General features: G+C 39.2%; 1 protein-coding gene across 2 annotated transcripts in view; it reads right to left on the reverse strand.

The window, feature by feature from the left end:
* Positions 1 to 392: 392 nt before the first annotated feature.
* The window catches only part of SLC35F4 (solute carrier family 35 member F4), a 215,777-nt gene continuing 192,476 nt past the window's right edge, over positions 393 to 23,693 (reverse strand). For both annotated transcript variants that reach the window (XM_081291527.1, XM_081291528.1), the window contains exons 4-8: positions 19,141 to 19,360; positions 9,025 to 9,150; positions 6,918 to 7,110; positions 3,037 to 3,126; positions 393 to 792 (exon numbers count right to left, since the gene is read on the reverse strand). In XM_081291527.1, the coding sequence (XP_081147653.1) occupies positions 551 to 792; positions 3,037 to 3,126; positions 6,918 to 7,110; positions 9,025 to 9,150; positions 19,141 to 19,360 (871 nt within the window). In that variant the 3' untranslated portion in view covers positions 393 to 550. The remainder of the gene's footprint in view (positions 793 to 3,036; positions 3,127 to 6,917; positions 7,111 to 9,024; positions 9,151 to 19,140; positions 19,361 to 23,693) is intronic.

Consider the following 23,693-nt stretch of genomic DNA (forward strand, 5'->3'; position numbering starts at 1 on the left):
GTGCTATGCTGGCTCAGTGAAAGTACAGATGTCTTCTCTATCTTTATATCCTCCTGGTTCCTAATGTGGGTCCCACAGATAGAGGGTGCTCCGTTAATATTAGTTTAATGATTTGCCAGCTTTCGAATTTTTAGATTCTCATTGAACTTCAATGAATAGGAAGTGTATATCCATTTCATACCTTTTTCTGTTAGACAACACTCTCTGGATTGAAATGAAAAGGTCTCTACGCCAGTTGAGAAAAAGATAATACATCTATGATTTAACTGAATCTCATATTTCCAGGAAATTTTGTGAATTGCAAAGGAAATTCCCCTCCAAGCGGAACAAAGAGAACAAGGACAAATATATTTTAATAAAAAATTTTATTATGATTATTTACATCAGTTCCTTGATAAGCATATAAATGTAAACTTTTATCGTTGGCATTATTTTACATATGATTTATCCAAATTCAGAGTTAATACTGTCATTTGAGTGTACAAGTAGTGAGAAAATTTGATTATATTCACAGAATATACATATGACGTGCATTCAAATTGTGTCCCCCTTAAGCCAGTGGTATGGACACTGTCCCATTGGCCCTGCTTCTGCTCCTCAGGTGCACGCTGGAATCGGCCATGTCCTCCACGTGCTCCTCACTCTTCTTCTCCTTCAAGCTGTTGATGAACCTCAGGGTGATCTCATCCCACTCCTCAGGCAACAGCATCAGCAGGAACCCGAGGCAGATAATGATGGTAGCAGCCAGGCGGACGACATTAAATATTACCTCCTGCTTCAGGAGGTCCACAGCTAGGAAAGAAAAGTCACATCAGTCACAGCCCATGACTATTTCTAAGTTTCTCTGAAAACATGTAACCTAAGTCAGTGTCACTTCTCCATATTTTCAAAAGTCATACTTACTACTCAAGGCTTAGCTCAAATTCCATGAAACTGGACCGAAGGACCTCTATGGTTTTCTCTCTCTCCTTTTGTACTTTGGATTTTACTGAGGGGTGCTTAACCACTGAGCCAAATCCCAGCCCTTTTTATTTTTTTAATTTGAGACAGAGTCTTGCTAAGTTGCTCAGGGTCTTGCTATTTCTGAGGCTGTCCTTGAACCTGTGATCCTCCTGCCTCAGCCTCCCAAGTCCCTGGGATTATGGATATGTGCCACTGCACCCAGCCTGGCTTTTCTCTTCGACTTGTCCTTTGCAGTCCTACCTGCTTTTCCAGTTTCAATGGATCATTGGACACTTTTCAAATGAGCCAAACTTATTCATGCCTATGACTTTGTATGTATTGACCTTTTTCAAAGTTTAATTGAGGTGAGATTCATATAATATAAAACTGTTTTAAAGTGAATTTAGTGACATTTAGTCCATTTACAATATTGTGCAATTACCCTCTATCTGGTTCCAAAACATCTCTATCACTTCAAAATTAAACTCTGTACTCAACCTTTTATTCCCCCTCTTTTTCCCCTGATAACTACACATCTGCTTCTTTTTCAGTGGATAAATGGAATCACAGAATGTGTGACTTTTACACTGTTTTCTTCCATTTCACATAAGGTTTTTAAGGTTGACTTATGTTGTGGCTGTAGCATGTGTCAATACATCATTTTTTTTGTGGCTGAATAATATCACATTATGTACACTACAATTTGCTTATTCACTCATCTGCTGATGAACATTTGGGTATATCTACTTTTTGGCTATTGTAAATAGTGCTCTTGTGAAAATTCATGTACAAGGATATTTTCAAATCCCTGTTTCCAATTTTATTTTCTTATTTCTTTTCTGGTTATATACCTAGGTGTGGAATTGTCTGTCACATGCTGTTCTTTTTGTATAAATTGCCCTTCCCTCCTCATATCTGACTCCATCCAACCATCCCCTCTGGAAGAGCTCTGTCTGAAGGTTTCTTGCAGGCAGCTTTTTGTAAGCTCCTCCTATGTGCTCTCAGAGCATCTAGAACATGCCTCTATCAAAGCAATTATTTTTCTACCTTGTAATTACTCACTTCCCTTTATCTACCTCTCCACTACATGGTCCTAGGGGCAGGAACTGTGTTATATTCAGGATCTATCACCAATGTTAGCACAGTTCCTGGCATAGATGAGGTGCTCGGAAATTATTTATTGAATGAATGAATTCATGGTGAATAATGAACTTCTTTGACAACTTCACTTCTCTCTAATTTCCCTTTCCTCTAAATACCTCATAGCCCTTGGGTCTGTCTTTCATAGTTTGGGCATTTAATAATAAGTTGCATTGTAGAGTTCCAACTTGTTTCAAGTATATTGGTTTTCTTTTCTAAATTCAGTTGTAAGCTTCTTAAGGAAACAAAAATGCACTTTTTTTTTTGCTGTCCTGTTTATATCCCTGATTGAATAATAAGCACTCAGTAAACATATGTTGGTTTTCCTAAGGAAAAGAAAGACGGTACTCAAGACTTGGAATCATAGAATTTTAAAGTAGGAAGGACTGACAGAACTGTCACCCAGACAACCCATTTTCATTACTAGAGTTACTGGCAGGCTTCAGTAGAAAGATTATTCTAGGTGAATAGCTTCTCCTCTTGCCCCTGTGAGTCAAGTTGCTTTTCCTGGAGGGCCACCTGCTCTGCTCCCAAGAGAAGCTTCCGCAGCTCCCTAAGGATAGTTTGATGGGAGCCAAAAACCCTGTACATTTTCTGTACTTTCATTAGTGACGTTGACTTCAGAGTCCTAAGCTGGGTTGCCTTTTGTTTCCATAGGACTTCCTCTAAAAATACCACGAAATTAGGTTGTCAGGGAGATTGCATGAAACCCAAATGATACATTTGGTATTTAATTCTAAAAGCACAACCAAGTAAAAGCAGTGTTTTTGTAGCTGCAAATTTTAAATCTGCTGCATAGTTATTCTGTTGTCTGCCACCTTCATGATATTTAAAAACATCTTCTGAGGCAAGGGACATAATTCATCATTGCTGGAAGAAACAAGTCAGAGCATAAAGACGAACAGGAGTCTTATTGGGTCATCAGAACCTGCACATACCAAACCATGCCAGTACCTGCATTTCCAGGAACGCTGAGCACGGTCCCGATGGAGATGAGGATAGGGTATGTCAGCACTACACCGACATTCACCAGGATGTTGAAAGCTGTAAAACAAAGGAGGATCTACAGAATGAAGGAGAACCGGCATGCGAGCTCTTTTCTTCTTCCTGTGAAACAATCAATGTCTTTGCTAAAGGTGCCTTAAGTGCCTGCACCGTGGGTCAATTAATCCTCTAATTTTGGAGATGGATGTATTCATATGTCCCCCCAAATTAGTCATATTCTTTTGTCCTCCTCCATCTCCCTGTTTGCCTGAGCTCTTGCCAACTGGCTGGCAACAGGTATATGGAGCAAATGCAAAGAGGTAAAATTCAGCATACTGCTCATTAGCACAGCAAAGGTAGGGTAGGGCCAGCCAGAGGTGGAAAGTAAGTGACAGGCTGAAGTTTGGCAATTTATCTCTTTGTCACTTTGCTATGTTGGGCCATGTTTCCAGAAAAGTAAAAGGCTCTAATGTCACTATCTAAAGGAAAATCTACCCAATGTCAGCCTATCCTGTTTTTTTTCTCCCTCTCTGAGGTAAACTTCACATGGACAAAGGTGGGTTTAATGTATACTTCACCAAATTCCCTGGACTGCTTCCATATCTTGATTTGTGCACAGGTAACCAGCAGGCAGATCTACAGAGCTAACTGAGGGTGTAGCTTCATGCTCTTTAGTTAATCCTTTGGAACTCTTTAGTTAAATAGAACATGATTTAAAATTATCTATCCCTTTCCAACATTACTAAAAATAATATTTTCAAAAAGGAAAAAAAAGAGCTGGATGCAATGGTGCACGCCTGTAATCCTGGCAACGTGGGAGGCTGAGGCAGGAGGATGGAAAGTTCAAACCCAGCCTCAGCAACTTAGGGAGGACAAAAAAGGGCTGGGAATGTGACTCAGAGGTTAAGTGTCCCTGGGTTCAATCCGGTTTAAAAAAATCAGGGAAAAATGATAAATCACAGAGCATTATTTTAACAAAGTTCAACTGAATGTCTGTTTTAGGGAATAGAGTGATGAGTACTAACAGGCATGAAAAGTCCTTCAATCAGAGAAGGTCTTTATGCACATGACTGAAGCATGTTCCTTGTACCTCTGTAGACTCAAAGAAGGGTTCTAGAACCCTTCCAGTTAGAAAGGTATGTATTCTCTACTGGCATTTATAATTCCTGCTTTAATGAAGCCCACTAACTTAGTTGCCTGGAGTCACTTATGCTTGGTAGACAATGGGTTTGACCTTCCCAAGACTTGTTCATATGACACTCCTAGCAGTCAGGGCAAAGGGATCTTCTAAATTAGTGACTGCTCCTCCTTTGTGATAAGGTTGGAATGTGTTCCAGTCCCTTGAGGGACTCAGAGAGTCAAACATAGCAAATTTTAACACATTAGGAATTATTAAATGCAAGAAGGTTCTGCTGACCTCCTCAGCTGTCATTTTGCTGCCTGAACTGGATATTTTAGCCTATTGAATGAAAGCAGTGGTATTTCTGTAGTACTGAGCCCTTTTTGCTCAACAAAAGCCAGGCATCTTCACTGAAATGTGTTATCTGTTTTTCCTTAGTTCTTTAGATGGAATACTTACATTCTTTTTTGACAACCTAAAAAAAAAAAAAAAAGAATATCTAATTCAATGTGTTATTTGTGGCCTGGGGTCTAGCCCAAGTTTAGGTGCAATTCAGATATGCCAGGTGACTGGAGGAGGCAGGCCCACCTGCATTTGGGCTGTCACTGAAAGACCGGTCACAGCCATGGTTGCAGGAGATGTGGGGGCAGTTCAGATCACAGACTGGTGTTCATCTCTCAGTTCCATTTCTCAGACCAGCCACAGACAGATCATATCTGATTCCCATGGAGAAGAGATGGGTGGAAATGAAAACTTAGTGTCAAACCCTGGGGTATATAACAGTTAGGAGAGAGACTATCTCTTCAATTTGTAAGAGCGCGGCTTTGGCACAGTGAACTCTGCAGAGCACTGGGGTGAGCCTGGTGGAGCAATTGCAGTGCCAGGTGGCACTGTGCTCTGTAGGGTGTAGAGAAAACACTGCTTGGAGCATTCCAAGGTCCAGCTAGCATGGGTGGCACCCAGTCTGAGCAGATTTGCTTAGGAGCATGTATTACCTGCCAAGGAATACATGGGTGAGGCCTAATTTGCTGCAAAGAAACCATGTGTGTTCAGTGAGGGGCTAAGATACAATAAAATTTTGGTTCTGATTGTTCTCATGTAGGTTGTTTTTGGCCAGGAAATATTCTAGGTGTTTTTATGAGGATATTTTGGTCTTATGGAAACATTGCTATTGATTTCTACTCAACTCAGCAGAGGTAATGAGAGATGATAACTATACATTTTTGGCCTTGGAAAGAAGAACTCAAGGGACCAATGATTAATACTTGATTCCTCTCTTGAATGCTTCCTGTCTAAGACTTCTTTCTCCTGGGTTGGAGTGGAAAAAGATGACCTAATCATAGAATCAGGACATTTTTTTTTTCTCCCTGGAATCGCAGTACGGCTACTATTTCAAATCATATCACCTTAGTAAAGAAGGTCAGCTGAGGGTTGGAAGAGGTCGTGCAGGTTGAGTGTGGCGGGTAACTGCGGAGCAGGCAAAGAGGCTGACCTTGGGCAGTATGTGGAAAGGGGAGCAGAATGCAAATGATTTGATTTTGAGTAAACAGGAATGGGGACATTGAGTTGTTGCTGTTTTTCGACTGCTTGGTGAGAGAAGAGCAGGCTCATTATTTTTTCAGGTTCCTCTTGCATGAAGTGACAGCAGTAGCACAGATTAAAAGTGGGAGCCTGGAGCTCAGCTGAGGCAGACAGCCCCAGAGTTCCAGGGTGCAGGGAGGGAAGACATTAAAAAGACTCCATGTGGCTTTTTCTTGGCCCTTGACGAGGCACATTCTGCTTTGCCTGGACTACTAAACTCAGCTCACACCGCCTTCTCTTTCCTGGTGAGGGCTTCCTATTGCAAACCCTTTCTCCAGGCTCAGCAGAGTGAGCTGTTTAATACGGATGTGAACCTGTCACCTCCCTTATTAAATATTAAGTGGATTTAAAATCCAAACCTCGGGCTGGAGATGTGGCTCAGTGGTAGATCGCTTGCCTTGCAGGTGCGAGACCGTGGGTTCGATCCTTAGCACCACATAAAAATAAATAAGTGAGGGCTGGGGATGTGGCTCAAGCGGTAGCACGCTCGCCTGGCATGCGTGCGGCCCGGGTTCGATCCTCAGCACCACATACCAACAAAGATGTTGTGACCGCCAAAAACTAAATAACAATTCTCTCTCTCTCTCTCTCTCTCTCTCTCTCTCTCTCTCTCTTTAAAAAAAATAAAAAAATAAGTGAAATAAAGGTATTGTGTCCAACTACAACTAAAAAATAAATATATATAAAAAATCCAAACCTCAATATGGCTTTCCAGAACCCGCATGAGCTGCTTCCCTCTTGAATGCCACCTCCTCCTTCTCTCTCTCCTGAGCCTGGTGCTCTGGCCATTTTGAACCACTTTGAGTTCCTTCAATTTGTCATCTATTCTTTGGCCTCCCCCAACACACTGTGGCAGACGTAGAGCATGTAAATCACACAGTATGTCACAAGACTGGATGAGGTTGCTTGAAGGTCAGTGGTGAAGACAGTGGCCTGGGCAGGCACACCCATGGCAGGCACACCAGTTGGATGGCTGATCTAATCAAACCAAAGCCTGCCAAGAAGTTCCTAAAATTCCATGACATTAACCAATGCAAGTTTGGCCAATAGAGCACAGAGGTATCTAAGAGAATAATCCTGCTGTGATAATCTATCTAAGGAAAGATCAAGTGACCACAGGAAAGGGAAGCCCAAACCTGAGGACCCTTACCCAGCCATAGTCCAGCCATTCCACAGAGACAGCCCCATGGCAAAGCTGCAAACGAGGACCAGTGCTCCACCTTGGTGAAATACAAGATGACCGGGGTGAAGGAGATGAAGATCAAATTGAAGAAACCCATGGTGGAGACAAAGTGTGCGGCTTCCCCAAAGTTGGCACTTCCAAGGAACATCTTAAACAAAACCTGAATGGGAAAGAAACTCTTTAGCCACACAGTTGGAGACACTTTGCTGGAGCAGAGATGGGGATTCTATCCACCTACACAGTGGACTAACCAGCCCACAGCTTATCTTCCATGTCTTCCTTCCCTGTCATCTCCATGGCACTAAATGAGACGTTGAGACAAGATATTAAAATGCCTTATATCCTTTATAGAAGACAAAAATAGCCATAGAGTAAATTCCTTATGGTGTAGAAAATCGCTGTGTACACTATGTGAAGCACAACCCTCCGGATGGGCAGAGGGTACATGATAAATAAGAGTACCCTAAGCCCAGAAAAATCTTCAAGGACTGAGATGCCATCAATTCTTCCTTTCAAACATGGGGCTCCTTTTATTCTTATTTTGACAAATACTGAAATCTAAATTGGACAGAAAGCCTATAATTATGTGGTTGAGAGAAATAATGATGCCTTGGCTTTATAAGCACTTTTCTTTCTGAGCTTAAAATGTCTTCACAAACATTATGTTATTCTGTGGATTAAAAAAAAAAACCTTTCCACCCTATGGATTGTAAAATGGCAAGGAGAAGCGAATGGCTGATCTGTCTCAGAACAGTCTGGGGGAAGAAGCCAGGCCTGGCGTCTTATTTCTTAGCTCCCTAACCCGGTCTCCTTTTACTAATTCTATCAAATAATATAGATTGCAGCAGATTATTTCTGCCTGAAATTATTATCCACATAGGATTTTGTGCATTTTTAGCCACTATTCCCAATCCCAGAATGAAAATATTCTGTAATGTGGTCAGGAGAATTCTCTCCATAAGAGTACTCTCCTGATTACACAGCAATTTCAAGTACTGTTTTTTATTTCAACTGAATTTATTTATTTATTTTTCTATTGAAAGACTTAAGAGAACCTAGCATGTGCCAGTACTTTGCCACATTCGACGTTTTGGTGGAGTTTCTGTCCGGAAGCAAGTTAGATACTAATAGCGAATGAGTGAACACTTGTCAAACTTGTCACACAGAATCAGTGGCCAAGAAATGTCAGTATGGAAATAGACTTCAGGCCCTCTGAGCTGCAATAGTGGTGAATAGTCAAAACAGGCCTCCAGGAGGAATGCAAAGGGTATTCTGTGTCTTTCAAAGAAGCTTGTCTTAATGAAACACTGAGAGAGGTAAAATTGGAATTGTCCTGTAGATACATCCAGAAAGCTGGCTCTTAAAAGTAAAGCTCTGTGGAACAACCTTTGAGATCTTCTCCCTGAGTCCTCACTTCTGAAGGTGGCTACAATGATCCTCGAGTAGAGTTTTCATGGATGGCTAGGAACTCAGTAGAAAAAGATTGGGGAGTACAGAGATCAGACTCAGACCCTGGCTCAGAGAGAAAAAAAAAAGTGTCTCTATTTTGCTAATGATGTGGGCTTCTGTGGCCTGGAATCAACAGGTAGACAGCAACTCTCAAGGGACAGCTTCTTTATTACTTATAATACCTTGTTGGAGTTAAAATAATGACCATATAGTTAACTGAAAGAAACACAAGGGGAGATCAAGCTTTTCCTACATATCAGCTACAACGACTTGATAATTGAGGGGCTGGAGTGTAGAGCACAGGCTGAGGGATTGACTGGTCTAGAGTTTCAATCTGTTGCTTCCTGGCTATGTGACCCTGGGAAAGTTACTTAATCTTATAAATCTTCAACTTCCTTACCTGAAAAGTGGGAAATATATATCTATGTTTCATAAAGTTGTGTTGACAAAGTTGAAATTCTCTGGCAGGTGCCAACCACATAGCAAGCACTCAATATATGATATCATTATTATTTAAATGCATCTATTTTTTTTCTAACCAAAGTTTTCACTTTGCTTCCTTTCTTTATTGCTTAAATCTAAGCTATGAGTGACAGCTGATTACAAAATAAGGTGCACAACATACCTTATATAATGCAGACGTTGAGGCTGAGCCGACTGCAAATGCCACACCAATGATGGAATCAGCATGGAAATTATCTGCATATGCCATCATGACAATGCCAGTAATCGCCATTATTGCGGCAACTATCTGTCAAATAGAATGGAAAGAAACATAAAAAATTATGTCTCTGTATAATCAAGCAACACAAGGCTTCACAAAGGTTGCTAAATATTTCCTTATATTTAATTACCTCGTCTATATCGCTGCTTACATATAAGAAGGGTCAGTATTAAAAGTAAATCAGTATGCTCATGGGACATTCAGGACTAGAATATAAAAGCGATTCACATTCTAATTAAGGAATGGTAATTTTAGTTTAATTTTTTAATTTAACTTTCTTGAGCTAAACATCCATTCTGATGAAATGGATTCAACAGGAAATCACTTCTAAGTATTTTCATCTGTATTGTATTTTTTTTTTCTTCAAACAGTTCATCATACATTTTAATCAGCTTCTTGAATCAATTCACATTTCTAAAGATCTGAACAAAACTAGGACTTGATTAAGGAGACGTAATTTTGATACAGCTAAGGGGCAAAACTTAGACCAAGGGCAAAAAAAGAAACTGAATAACCTCTTTTAGGGGTTTATACAGGAGTAAATTGAATGTGCTCTGTCACTTGGGATGTCAAATGGAGGCCACTTCTTCCTTTTGTCTACATTTAAATTAATTCAATTTTTTAGGTACACCACAGAAAGAGGATTTAACTTAATTATGCTGAAGCATTCATTAACTACATAAAGTGAAATATTTCATAATTGGACTGAGGTCATAATGGTGTACTGTGAAATGATAAGGTCCCTGATGCATTCTAAACAGGAGTCCACTCCCTTGGTACAACGCTGGTTCACATCTGTTTCTTTAATTGTCCTCAATTGGTTCTACTGGAAAACATTTCAGCCTTACAGCAAAGAGGAAAATAACCCTGGAATAGGGAACAATATGTCACTTCCTCACTGACTTTAAAATCAAGTTGAAAAAATTTGTGAGCAAATTGGAGATTAATATGTTAAGCTTCAGCTCTGAGTATTCCAAATAAATAGATTCCTCTGCAGACAGCTTTTGCACGTATGTGATTTTTCAAGCCCTTTTAACATTATTAGGGAGTTATTTACAATAACAAAATTTAGATCATCGACATGGGACTAGACTTGAGGCTAATCAGGGTGTGTGTGCTCTTGATGGCCTATACTTCAGGTGCTGTGAGAGCAATGCTCTTCTTAATGACCAGCAAGGGCCAGTGCACGGGTAGTTACAGAGTAGCTCCATACTGAAGTTCCCTTTATGAAAAACAGCAGATGACTTGGGCACAGACTCCAACGTGTCAGCGGTGAAAAACCATCTTCACAACACATTATCAATGAGGCTGCTTGATGGGAGGTGTTTCTCTTGCTGAGTGAATATCACATTCTCTGAAACTGCCACATGTGTGTTCTCCTTAGACTCTACCTCCAACTATAAGGAATAGAATTTAATATGTGCACCATGGAGGTGTCAAGGAAATTTTCCAACTAAGAAGTAATAGACTCATAAATAAACATGGTGAAGGGAATATCTACACCTGGGAATTCTGTGAGGGTTATCATTTCCCTCAATTTGGGGTTTTATAGTTCAGCCAGGGATTTGCAACCATTTTGGGGGCAATCTGATTTCAGGAAAAAAACAACAACAAAAAAGGCACAGCAGACTGGCATTTTCTGATTTTTGTGTTTGAATAATATTCACTGGCTAAAGTACTCATGTACATAAATAGATTTCCTTCATAAGACTGAACTGGAAAGGTAATGAATTTGAATTGATATTTATTTTGTTTTGGCTAACCCTTGATTGTATTTTCTTGGTCAAATAATCATGTGGTTACTATAAGACATGGCTAATGAACATGGTATTAATCCCAATGAACTTTAACATGATATGCTATTTCATATTTAAAATTATTAAAATTATTCTATAATAAATAATATTTGTTTAAACTATTGTGTATAATATATAATTCTGCATTTAGGGAATCGTGAAAACAAACAGCACATTTAAAAACAAAACAAAAAAAGAACCAGGGCTGGGGCTGTAGCTCAGTGGCAGAGCCCTTGCTTAGCACATATGAGGCCCTGGGTTTGATTCTTAGCACCAAATAAAAATAAACAAATAAAGTAAAAGCCTTCTGTCCAACTACAACTACAATTTTTTTTTTAAAAGCAATAGCAAAAACAAAAACCCTGCATAGAAAATGACAAACATGTAATGCAATTATCCCCAGGATATGCGCAGAAGTGAGAAGTCTTCCTTTTATGAATAAGCCATTAGCAAAAATATATTTGCATGAAGTATCTAAGTTTTCTCAAGATAGGAATTGGATATGGCTAAAGAGTAAATAATCTTTTATTCAAAATTATAGGCATAGTGAGCCTTTTAAAGATCTCCATCAGTCTTTAGGTTCAAGTGCTTGTGAAAATATTCTCCGGGACCACTTAAAATTGACATATCAATTACACCAGTGTCTCTCTCAATTGCTCTCATGGAGAGAAGTATTTTTCACTTCAGGGGGCTAGACAACATTGTTAGTTAAGTTCTGAAAGCATGAAAATCTGAATATTTGAGATGATAGAAAAACCTTTTCTCCGTGGTACAGGCAATAATTTATGGGTTATATATTAGATGAGGGGAAAGATAAATCATCTGCCACATTTAAAAAAAAATTTTACTACTATCTGCTAGGACAAAATTTCTATGGCATGTTTTAAGAAAGCTTCCATATATTTCCTATCTACACAGCTGGAACTAAAGGAACAGACCTCAATTAATCTTGAAAATGTAGAAAAAGTTGAGGGGAAGATCTATTTGGAGCAACTGGGTATATGCTCCAGAATGGCTCTGCTAGGCACTTTATTTTTTATTTTTATTATTTTTTGTTGCTTTACTTTTTTCTTTAACAATTCTATATTTCAATATGAATTTCTTTTTTCTTTTAGTTTTTAGATTTTTATTTGTTATTTTTAAAATCCACAGTAGAGTGGATTTTAATATATACATACATGGAGTAAAACACATTCTTATTAGGATCCCATTCTTGTGGTTGTATATGATGTGGAGTTTCACTGGTAGTGTATTCATATATAAGCATAGGAAAGTTATGTCTATTCATTTGACTATCTTTTCTATTCCCATCCCCCAACCCTTCCCTTCATTCCCCTTGTCTAATCCAGTGAACTTCCCTCTCCCTGGCACTCTTTCTTTTATGCTGGAGAGTAAATGCTTTTTAAATGTCCAGAGAACAAATGACCTAAGCAGATCTGAATCACCTGCATTTTCAGAATCCATCATCATCAAAGAAGGAATAATAGCCAGTTCTCTGTCTCAACAGAAACACATGAAATGACTCTTTTTGTGCTTAACACACCAGAAATGCATCTTCAGGAAGCCAGTATCTTAAATTCTATGTCAACAGTGCTGGTATGCGCTCATGCATAAGGTGTCCACAACAGAGATGCTTCTGAGACATCTTGGTACTCATGAGGATCCCCTCCTGCTGGAAATGTGCCATCTAGTGGTGCCATTCATTTGGCTTCCGAAAAGTGGTGACTCTCCTCATAATCTAGTCCAGTTCCAACCTCTTAACCAACCAGGAGTGTCTAAGTAATAAAACCCACCACTACCACGATCTTAATTGACTTTAAATAAGAATGTTTATAACTGTGGTGACACCAAGCTGCTAATGTTTCCAGTTTTAACATCCTGAACCTCCCTGTTTTTTGTCCTTTAGGTGTTCCCACCTTGGGAGTATACCCCCAAAACGGGATTTATTTAGCCCATTTTCCCAGCATGACTGGTGAGTAACAGCCTTGTGAAACATCTACCTTCTTCTGCATCTCAGCCTCTCAGAGAGTTTTCTGGGTCAACTATTAAGGGCAGAGGTGGACTTGAGGTCATTTAAGCCTGTTCTGAAAGACCAAAGAGATATTTGGTGATATCACTGCCTTAAATACTTACCTGAGACCCCACATGAAAGCTAGGTTTCCTGTACCTTTCATAAAAAAAAGAAAAGTTTGTAAAGAAAAAGGCTAGAGAAGCACCTGGCTTCAAAATGCTTTTCCTTTCTTGTATCTTTTTTTTTTTTCCCATTGAGGACCTCAAAAGCCCCAAACCTGCATCTCCATGAAGGTGAGTAAACTCATCCCCTTCACTGTGTTTCCCATTCACAGATGGTTTCCAGAATCATTATTTTCCTAGCACTACCAGATCTTTTAGGGCCCAAGGGATTGAAATGAACCTTTAATTCAATGTTATTCCCATAGTATTTACAGGTCTAAGGGAGCGATTGGAACCAAAACATGTTTCCTCACTTTGTTTTGAGGTTATTCTGATTTTTGAAGCTGGATGAGCATAGAGGAGCTTCACTAGTTCACACTGCAACCCTGGAATCCCAAAGCCAAATGCAATTCCCAAAATGCAGGTCTCAAATTATATTGCTGGCAGTGGCGATACTGAAGTTCAAGGCTCCAGGTAAACAGTTGTAACTGAGATATACACTAACAGCTTGGTCAATGAGAGCCACACCTATGAGCGGATTTAGATAGATCCATTTTCAAAGAACAGCATCCTTAAACTTCTGCACATATCATATTTAAGGTTCTGTAAAGAACTATCTCCTTTACTCAGATCCAATTAAACCAAACAAGAGCTGAAGTGCAAGAAATGAACTGGGAGGGCAATCTATTGATTGATTAAAGCAGTCAGATGCTGTGCATATGAAGGGGAAGAGAGGGAGTCCCTCACACATTGGTGAATTCAAGGGGTGCTGGGCCTCTGAACGCCTTTTTCCCTCACACATCTTCTCATAAGAATAAAATCCATTCGAAAATGATCTCAAAGGACATTTGAATAGCAAAGAGGGAAAGAAATCCCATTAGGAGAGACTGCAGGATACGTGTGGAGGTGGGCACCTGACTGCACCTCGTGACGGAGTTAGGGATTCATCGTGGGCGTACAATCTGAGAGCAGTCACAACCCAGCTTTCTCCTCTCTTAGCTCTACTCCCAGGTGGTTGTCCTTCCAAGAGAGGGATGAGAAGCCCTGCCCTGGGAAACATGAAGTCCTTGGCGGAGAAGTCCTCACTGCACATGAATGAGCAATTACCCAAGTTACTTGGAATCTTATTTTAGAATGTAATATCAGCACCAGTCAGTAGCTACTCAGCTCTAATGTCCTGTTATAGCACTCTGCGGGAGGGTGGGGGGAGGGAGGATCTCAATTCAAAGTGTAGCTCATACACTGCTGTAGGACTGCAAATTGGTGTAACCACTTTGGAAAGCAGTAGGGGATTCCTCAAAAAACTAGGTATGGAACTATCATTTGACTCAGTTATACCACTCCTAAGTATATATCCAAGGGAGTTAAAATCAGCATACTACAGTAACACAGCTACATCCATGTTTACAGCAGCTCAATTCACAATAGCTAAACTATGGAACCAAACTAGGTACCTTTCAACAGATGAATGGATGAAAGAATATGTGGTATATATACACAATAGAATATTACTTAGCTATAAAAATGAATGACTTTATGACCTTTGCCAGTAAATGGATGCATCTGGAGACTAGCATGCTAATTCAAATAAGCCAATCCCCTAAAACCAAAGACCAAATGTTCTCTCTGATGTATGGATGCTAACACTCAACAAGGTGATGGGGGAGGGGGATAGAAGTTCAGTGGATTAGACAAAGGAAAACAAAGGGAAGGGAGAGGCCATAAGAATAGGAAAGACAGTGGAATGAAGCTAACATGACTTTCCTATGAGTACATATAAATACATCACAGTGAATTTCAACATCGTGTACATCCACAAGACTGGGATCCTAATCTGAATAAGTCATGCTTCATGTTTGTAGATATGTCAAAATATACTCTACCATTATGTATAACTAAAAAGAACAAAAAATTTAAAAAAAACATGAATTCAAAGTACAGCTTAGGCAATGACAGATTCAGTCAAACTGACATACTTCAGTCAGTTCTTGGTGGGTCAAGGAGAAACTCCAGAACAGTCACAGTTTGGGAAATTAACTCCCTAGGGGTCCACATATGGCTGAAAATATGTGGGTACCAAGATGAAGGGGCACATTCATTTCTTATCTGCTAAGAAAATTGGGGTCTGCTGAACCTTTCTCCAACCATCAATTTTCTCCATATCTTCAAGGAAATTTTAAAATGAAAGAAAATATTTGACATAATAATACAAAATTTAAGGGAGGGACTGAATCTGAAAAAAAGGTTTCTAACTTCTCAGTCTAACATACTTTTCATTGAAGTGAAAGAGACACCAGCAACTGAGAAGAAAACTTTTGCCCAGTGGCTCATTTCTTTAGTTTAGTTTTGTTTTTGTGGTGCTGGGGATGGAAACCAGGGTCTCCTCATACTCACCTAGTGCTGAGCCAAACCCCAGCCCCAATAACCTCCTTTCATTACAGTTATGATAGTTTTTCAGGTTCTCATAAGTTTAAAAATTATAGATAAATAAGACAGGATCTCAGAGATGGGAAAATACCCATATTCAAAGCTGCAAGAGCTGGATTATCACCTTCCAACAGTTTTGTAATCTTTATCAGAAATATCAGAAATTCACTGATTTCCATGGGATGACCATAAATTAGCTGCAAGAAACTGCTCATAAACATTACCAGTAAATTAGGGGAAATGATTTTATAATGGAAAATAATGTGCAATAGATTACCATTCCATCTGTAATTGAATCTATTCCAAAGAAACAAAGTATTAACAAGTTATTCATAATGCTTAATTCATTTTATATGAATAATGCTGACTGATGGTCCAAATAAACCCATATTTACTGATCTTATAACTTAAAGCATCCTCTATTTTCTCTGTGGAATTATTTTGACATAAAAAAAATAAAAGTAAGGGAGGTCATAGCTTTCCATCTTAAATGTCATTCTTGGGGCCAAGCAAATTATAATTACAAACCAATGACCATTTGTCTCTAAACTCCTGAAGCTTTAATATAAGCCATGAAAATATGTGCTTTTTTAAAAAAATTAAGGTGCACAATATATTTTAAGACAAAATTTTTTTTTAAAATAAAAAGTAATATTGACAGGTAAACTAGTCAGTGTTGTTTTTCTTTTAATATGATTGTATTTTTTATACCTTTATTTTATTCATTTATATTTATGTGACACTGGATTGAACCCAGTGCCTCACACATGCTAGGCAAGCACTCCACTACTCAGCTACAGCCCCAGCCCACCCAGTATTTTTAATATCAACATTGCTGAAGTTTCTAGTTCAATGGTATAGAAGATAGGTTTCCACCTGATGACTGAAAACAGGTTTTTTTTGTTTAACTGTTTTTTGTTTTGTTTTGCATTTTGCTTTTTTGTTTTAAGAGACTCCAGTGGCACGGCATCGGGCAGGGCTGAGCTTTAGATCATTTATAGATACAGGCAATAAAAGCAGCATTGATGTTGTCGGTGCTGCATTCGCCGACCTTTAATTTCTCAAATGACCTAATTATACATGTTCTCTATATGTCTTAGGAGAAAAGGAATTGCTGAGACTGTCAAAAGGCAAAATGCTGAATATGTTGTGGTGCTTCCCATATTCCATGGCCTGATTATGAGCATCATTAAAAGCACACTTTGACATTCTCCTGGAACATGGCATCAATAAACATCAATAAAAAATGTTTCATAGTGAGCAGTGAAACACTTCCTGTCTTGAAAAAGAAAGATATCTGACTTTGACCAACATGCCTGACACCACTGCTTGCTGTTTGGCCATCTATAATATCTTAATTTATGCATGTATTTATTTGCTAATACTTATTGGCTACTTCACATTTTTTCTATCAAATCTTATTTCTTACAAATTCTGGGTTAGCTCCCTGAGACTTCTGGAAACAAATTACCACAAACTTGGTGACTTCAAACAACAGAAATTGATTGTCTTACAGTAGTATATAGGTCAGTAGTTCAAAATCCACCAGGGCTATGCTTCCAAAGTCATCTCTAGGTGAAAGTACATACTTTGTATGTTCCAGCTTCTGGTGGCTGCTCTGGCACTCCTGGCTTGGGGCCACATCACTCTAGTTTCTGTCTCTGTGATCACAACTCCTCTTCCATGTGTATTTTTTCCTGTGTGTCTCTTATAAGGACAATTGTTGTTGGATTTAGGTCCCCCCAGATCATCCCGGGTGATCTTCTTTGCTCAAGATTCCTAAGTTAATGACATTTACAATGACTCTCTTTCCAAATAAGGTCCCGTTCACAGGTTTTGGAAATTAGGACATGGACAGATCCTTTTGGGAGCCACCATTCAATCCACTGCATATGCCAAATTTAAAATGGCAGTGGTTAGTAACCTATAAGCATTTGTCTTAAAACTGTGATTTAATGTATGTTACACAGCTGATTTTTTGTTATTTTTTTTTTAAGTCTCAAACATTGTGCCTTTTTTTTTTTTTTTTGATGCAACTTCTTACATCAGTGAGGTCCATGGTTAAATGCACTCATTCATTCTAATACAATTGGTTTTTCTCATTGGTAAATCTAATAGTGTATTGATTTATTTTGGTATCCATATGTATCTGAAGGAGCAGAAAAGCCACTCAATCTCCTTTCTTTCCCTTATTCTAAAAAGGGAGCAGTGGACAACATAGGAAAGGTCCCTGTTCACAAAGGACTCGTCAGGGTACCTGGCGGTAGAGAGTCAGCACCAGTGTGTCAGGTATAAATACATAGTGTCCAACCATTTGGGTGTCAAATCAAGATTAGCTAGTGGAGCATGTGATATCACATTTGGTATATTCTAATGGTATCAAGCTATCTTGGCTTTCTTCTTAGTATTCATGTCAAAGCATCAGTTCTAAATTTTTCAGCATTTCCCAAGATTCTATCAGAATTTTCTAACTGGTTATTTATTTATTTATTTAAGAGATAGATTCTTGCTATGTTGCCCAGGCTGGCAGTGAGTGATCTCCTGGGTTCAAAAGATCCTGCTGCCTCAGCCTCCTGAGTAGCTGGGAGTACAAGTGTACATCACTGTGCACTCTTAATTGGTTATTTTTAAAAGAAAGCTTTCAGGGTTCATGGCTGTCATAAACTTTCTTTCTAATATGGACTTTGATTTCAGCATCTGGGGAAAAAACACCTTGGAATCATTGCCATCAAGAGCAGCATTTGGACAGCAAAAGAGATTTCAAATCCAATCTTAGCCATCTCTTTCAGAGGATAAGAAACTGCATCATGTTGATACTCTGGTAAAAGGCTATTCATTTGGACCTCCCAAGGAACTGCTGTCTCGATATTTTCATCATGGTAGCATGCCAGATGAAATGAATAAAACCTGGCTCCTGAAACTTGCATAGTTACCAAACAATATATTTCTAACATAGAACGAGCATACAAAAATTTATTATTATTTTTTAAATCTATGATACTTCTGAAAGGAATAAACTCAGAACTGAAGTGGTTGGTGTACATTTAGTGCAGTTCAATTAAGGATTTGTACACCAAAGTACAAGTTGTTGCTTTCAGTTCCATTTCTAGATTAGTCACACTAGAAATATAGCAACTTTTAACAGCATTGTGCTATTACCAGTGACTTTAATTACTGTTTGGTAATCTTATCTACTTACACCAATATTAATTAAATCCATCTGGGTAGGAGTCGGAGGGAGGGGTGTCCCAAAATATGTTGATTGAAAACAGCAAATCATAATCTTTCCTGTGGCTAATTTCCCCAGACCCTTCTTTCCTGAAGACAGATATTGATCACACTATTAATTTGAAAAATTAGTCCTAAAAACTATTCTAAAAATGGAACTTATTTTCTTGGTCTGTTTTAGTGCTTCCTGTTGCAATTAGCTGACTCCCCAGTAGGATGATTCCTTTTTTCTTTCAAGATGTTGTAACTGCCGGGGCTTCCTAATGCATCTTCAAATTTCAATTTGTACTCAGTGGGGAAAGTTTTATAGAAACTCCATGAACCAAAGCAGCTCTCCTGACGAAGGATTTACAATCAAAGGAGGCATCACGCATTGAATTTAGTGTGCTATTACCCTCACTCCCATGAACCTGTCTTTCAGCACAATCCACGACAGCAGGAAGACAAAGGCTTTGTTACAACAGAACAGAGCAGAGACATCTGTGGCCGTCAGCTTCTTTAAAGCCAGTAAATACAGGTAATTTGTTAAAGTCCATAGAATAGAAAAGGGAGCAGTTCTTTTAAGAAAGAGCTTCAACGTCAGACCATCTTCACCAAAAATCCGACTGCATTCCCTAGGAAAGAAAAAAGAGATTAATATGCAGGTGCTAATGGGGATCCTTCTTGTCTGGCTGACTCTTCATAGCCATTGTCAGGCAGGAGTGCACTCAAGTCTCTCATTCACCTGTGGAACATACTGAACCCAGTTCTGCCACATGTGGGTTTCAGGGAGCCTTGGAAAGGAACCCACTGCTCTTCAGCACAGAGGTAGGCCCTCTCCTCCCCAGATACTCCCTTGGGATTGCCAGGGCAGACATTTGGCAGTCTATGGACATTCTCAGAGAAGACTGGAGAAATACAGAAATAAGTAATTGCTGAAATGACTACCTATTGAAAGGAGAGGTTTTTTTTTCCCAATGGGCAAATGCAACAGGATCAAGATGGCAGCTGCCATGTGACCAGACACAGACAACTCCCAGAATCCTGTGGAGCAGGGGGCCTCGTGTGTCTGTGAAGCCACATCTTGGGGTTTTGTTATTCCTGATTTACTGTGTCTCCTTCTAATATCTTTGCTTAATTGACTAATTTATTTTCCTATCCATATTATTAAGGCAGAAAAATGAAAAAGCCTCTGTAATAACCCTGAAAACAGTAAAAACTAAGTTATGAAATTCAAAACTAAGTTATGAAATGTATGCTTATATGCATACATTGCTATTTTTGGATGAATCATCTGAATTCAATGTGTGGAACTAGTCACTTTAATTAAACCTCTGATTTGTTTATTTCTGATTAAATTGGCTATGAAGCCCATGGGGCCATGTTAATCAAACTGTTCAAGCTAGCGATACATACAGACATTAATGGAAGTGGTAAGATGACAGTATGTGTATGACTGAAAACCGGCGTGCCACTTGGAGAATTTAGCTTGATTTTTTTCACTCAGTTGTTCACAAACATCCAAGCATTTATGGGTGGATATTATGTGTCCAGTATTTTATTTTCAAGAGTAGTGTAAATATCTTGTTCAAGGCAATGAGTTATTAATATTTGGACATATTTATAATGAAATGTATTTTCATAACTGTGGAGAGTGCTGGTACTAGTTTCTTTCCAACTTTTACTAAAGACAAACATTGTACTTAATGCCTGTAATTTCAGCAGATTGGGAGGCTGAGGCAGGAGGATCACAAGTTCAAAGCCAGCCTCAGCAACAGCGAGGCACTAAGCAACTCAGTGAGATCCTGCCTCTAGATAAAATACAAAATGGGGCTGGGGATGTGACTCAGTGGTCAAGTGCCCCTGAGTTCAATCTCTGGTAACCCCTCACCAAAAAAAAAAGTAATTTAAGTACCAAAATGATCCCTGACCAGTGTTTGCCTCACACACGTGAACTATCTTTCCTGACAGGAGGGCCACGTAAAGTGAGAGAGTGATAAAGGTCCTAAGCACAGGGAATATAGCCTTAAATATCAAGTCTCCCAATAAATGGGGCTTCCAAGCAGCTGAGATTCCTGGGAGTTGTAGGTCAATGATTCCAGGAAGGTTTAAAAGTGCATATTGTACACATGATATGTATTGTGGTTTGACTTTCATTGGGTTACAACCAAAAAGGAAGAATTTTCATAAAAAGAAAATGAAATTTTCCCAAAGGTAAATTTTAACTGGACAGTGACACAACTTCGATGATGGGATTACATAACCCCAAAGCAAAGCCTCTGTAAAGTCTACATAAATCACATGTGCTCAGGAAAAATCAGTGGCCTCTCTAAAGCTGGGGTGGAGGAGTGGGGGGGTGGGGGCATGGGGGGGTGGGGGGTTATTCTGGAGCAGTATCACATATAGAACCAGCAGCATGGTGCCTAGACCAGCCTGGGCACAAGGTTTGCTTTCTGTGCTCCCGATGGTTCTGCTCCATGAGGAAGCTGTCATGGAGAGCCAGAGTGGAGAGGCATGGGTTTATTCTGTCATCCATAACCACAGAGCAACTTTTTAAATACAGATTTGTCAATGACCAAAAGGAAACCCATTTCTGATTCAAGGATTTCTTTTTCTTATCGCTGGCCCTAGGCAGTGATGGATCTTCCTACCATCATACTGGGTTGAGTGCCCTCAAGGAAAGACTTGGGATGCAGGTGAGGGAACACTTGGATTCCCCAGGGAAGCCATATAGGGTCCCATGGGAAAAGCCCAGGGACAGAAAGGCTGGTAAAATGCAGTTGCCCAGTAAAGACTTCTTCTCACCTGGCTGACCCTGTCCCCAGGTGCTCATTCCTTTATTGTTCTCTTTTCTTTTCCCATTTATTCTCACCGTCAACCTTATGCCCATTTGGCATTTCTGCTACTATTGCAGAAATGAAAAATACTATCCAAATGCCAGATCACTTGTGTAACCTTATACTCTGTAAGCACCAAGTGCTAAGAAATGGGAACACTAAAAAAATTAAAATAAAATAAAAATTAAAAAGATTTTTATAGGGAAGCAATTAGCAGTGGGTCTCTTTGGGGGATGGTAACAAAATTTCTGGATAAGGGGCATTGACAGGTGGCAAAGCTTGGAATGGAGGCTAGTTATCGAATACTTTCTATATGCCAAATAGCCACTTAAAGCACATTTCATAGGTGCCTGGCAGAGTCTAGTATATCTGCCACTCTAATTAATTTGTTCTAGAATTTTTATTCCCTCTAAGAAAATAACCTTGTTAAAACTATGAGATATAATTTCTTTCTTCTAACTTTCAAATTCACCAGAGACAACCAAATTCTGGTGGCATACAATTGGAATGATTAAATCATTGAAAATTACTTCCAAATGGACATTGAAAATTCTTTTAATATAAGTAATAGGGGGAAAATAAAACTAGAAATGCTTTCATACCATTTGGGAGAGAAACTGTCAGAAGTTCTGGTGCTAGGGGATAACTCCTGTCTCCGGGCTCACACTAAGTCTATCTCCCCTCATTCTGCCTTTGGGAGCTTTGGGAGTCCCTGCTTGGCAGATGGTGTTAATGAGTCTACAGGGAAAACAGATCAAGGATCTAAGAATTTTCTGACAACCTCCTTTACAGTTCTCACTAGAGAACAATCCTTTCAAAAATAGTGTGCTGTGTTTAACAATGAAAGCTTTCTTATTTGATCAGAAATGGTCAACTTCATTATACCTGCACTAACAGGTGGAGGTATCTTGTCAAATCACAGATTTTGCCAAGTTCAGAATTAGTCTGACATGAGAGATGGGGAAAAGATGAAGCAGATTCCCCAAATATCATTTCTGTCAGCAATAGCCTTTTGCAAATGTGTTATCTTAGATAAAACCACCTTGGCTTGCTTTAAAATGTTCTTGGACCACTCTTTTCATTAGACTCTTTTTGTCATTTTTATCAACATGTTTATCTAAATCACAGGTATATTCAGGTGGAACACAGTGCTATCTGGTACATACCGCTATTTTTATCTGATACTATTCTGATAACGATGCTCCCCAGCTATAATTTATTATATACTGTTATGGTAAAAAAATATGCCTCAAGATTATTTCTATTTTGATAGAACTGAATAAAAATATCTTTAGCAATTGCAAATACATATGGGGATTTATTCTTTCTTCCAAAGCAGACAATATTGATTCTAAGTTTCCTTCTTAAATTATTTAATTATATTTGAGTTGTCACGGACACATATAGCTCATAGTATTCCCAGGTACTTCCAGGTTGGCTATAGGAAATGTAACTTGAGAGAGACCCATCACAGTTTGTTAAGCACTTAGGAATAGTCTTATAATGCGCCAACCACAACAGTCATCCTTTTGGTTAGGCGTTTCCCTTCTCTTGGGAAGGTTATTTTGGTGTCTGCAAGACAAACTGAGGGTCATTCTGCAGAAGACCAATAAGCTCTCACTCTCCCAGCTGCTCTGCACCGAGGTCCCTGTTTTATCTTAGTGGCTGTTCTGGATGTTATTGCTTATCTCTGGGCTTTTCCTTTTCAAGAAGCTGTGCACTCACTAAAGAGTGTTGAGCCAAATGCCGTGTTTGCCTCAGCCCTCTCAACTTCCTTCACTCCCCAAGAGGAGCTGCAGAAGCCAGGCTCAGTGTGAAGCAACCACTAGAACTACGAGATTCCAGGAAGCCCAGCCACCACTGCTCATGACCATCAGACAGACAGACAAGGCCACATGAGCTCCCAGCCAGCAAAGAATGGGATCTTTTCAAGTTGCCCAGGGCCAGACCTCCCACTGCATGAACCTAGGTCATTTCATCTGCTCAGGCATTGTAGTGTCAGGGATATTGAGCAAATGTTTTGAAACTGTGAATCTTTCAGATTTTTTTTTTTTTTTTTTACTCTGGATTTGAGACATTGAGATTTTTAAAAACATGACTTTTAGAGATAAACAGATCTAGATTTAAACCA

The sequence above is a fragment of the Spermophilus citellus genome (assembly GCF_964194105.1).
Source record: "Spermophilus citellus genome assembly, chromosome: 4".
Lineage (NCBI taxonomy): Eukaryota > Metazoa > Chordata > Mammalia > Rodentia > Sciuridae > Spermophilus > Spermophilus citellus.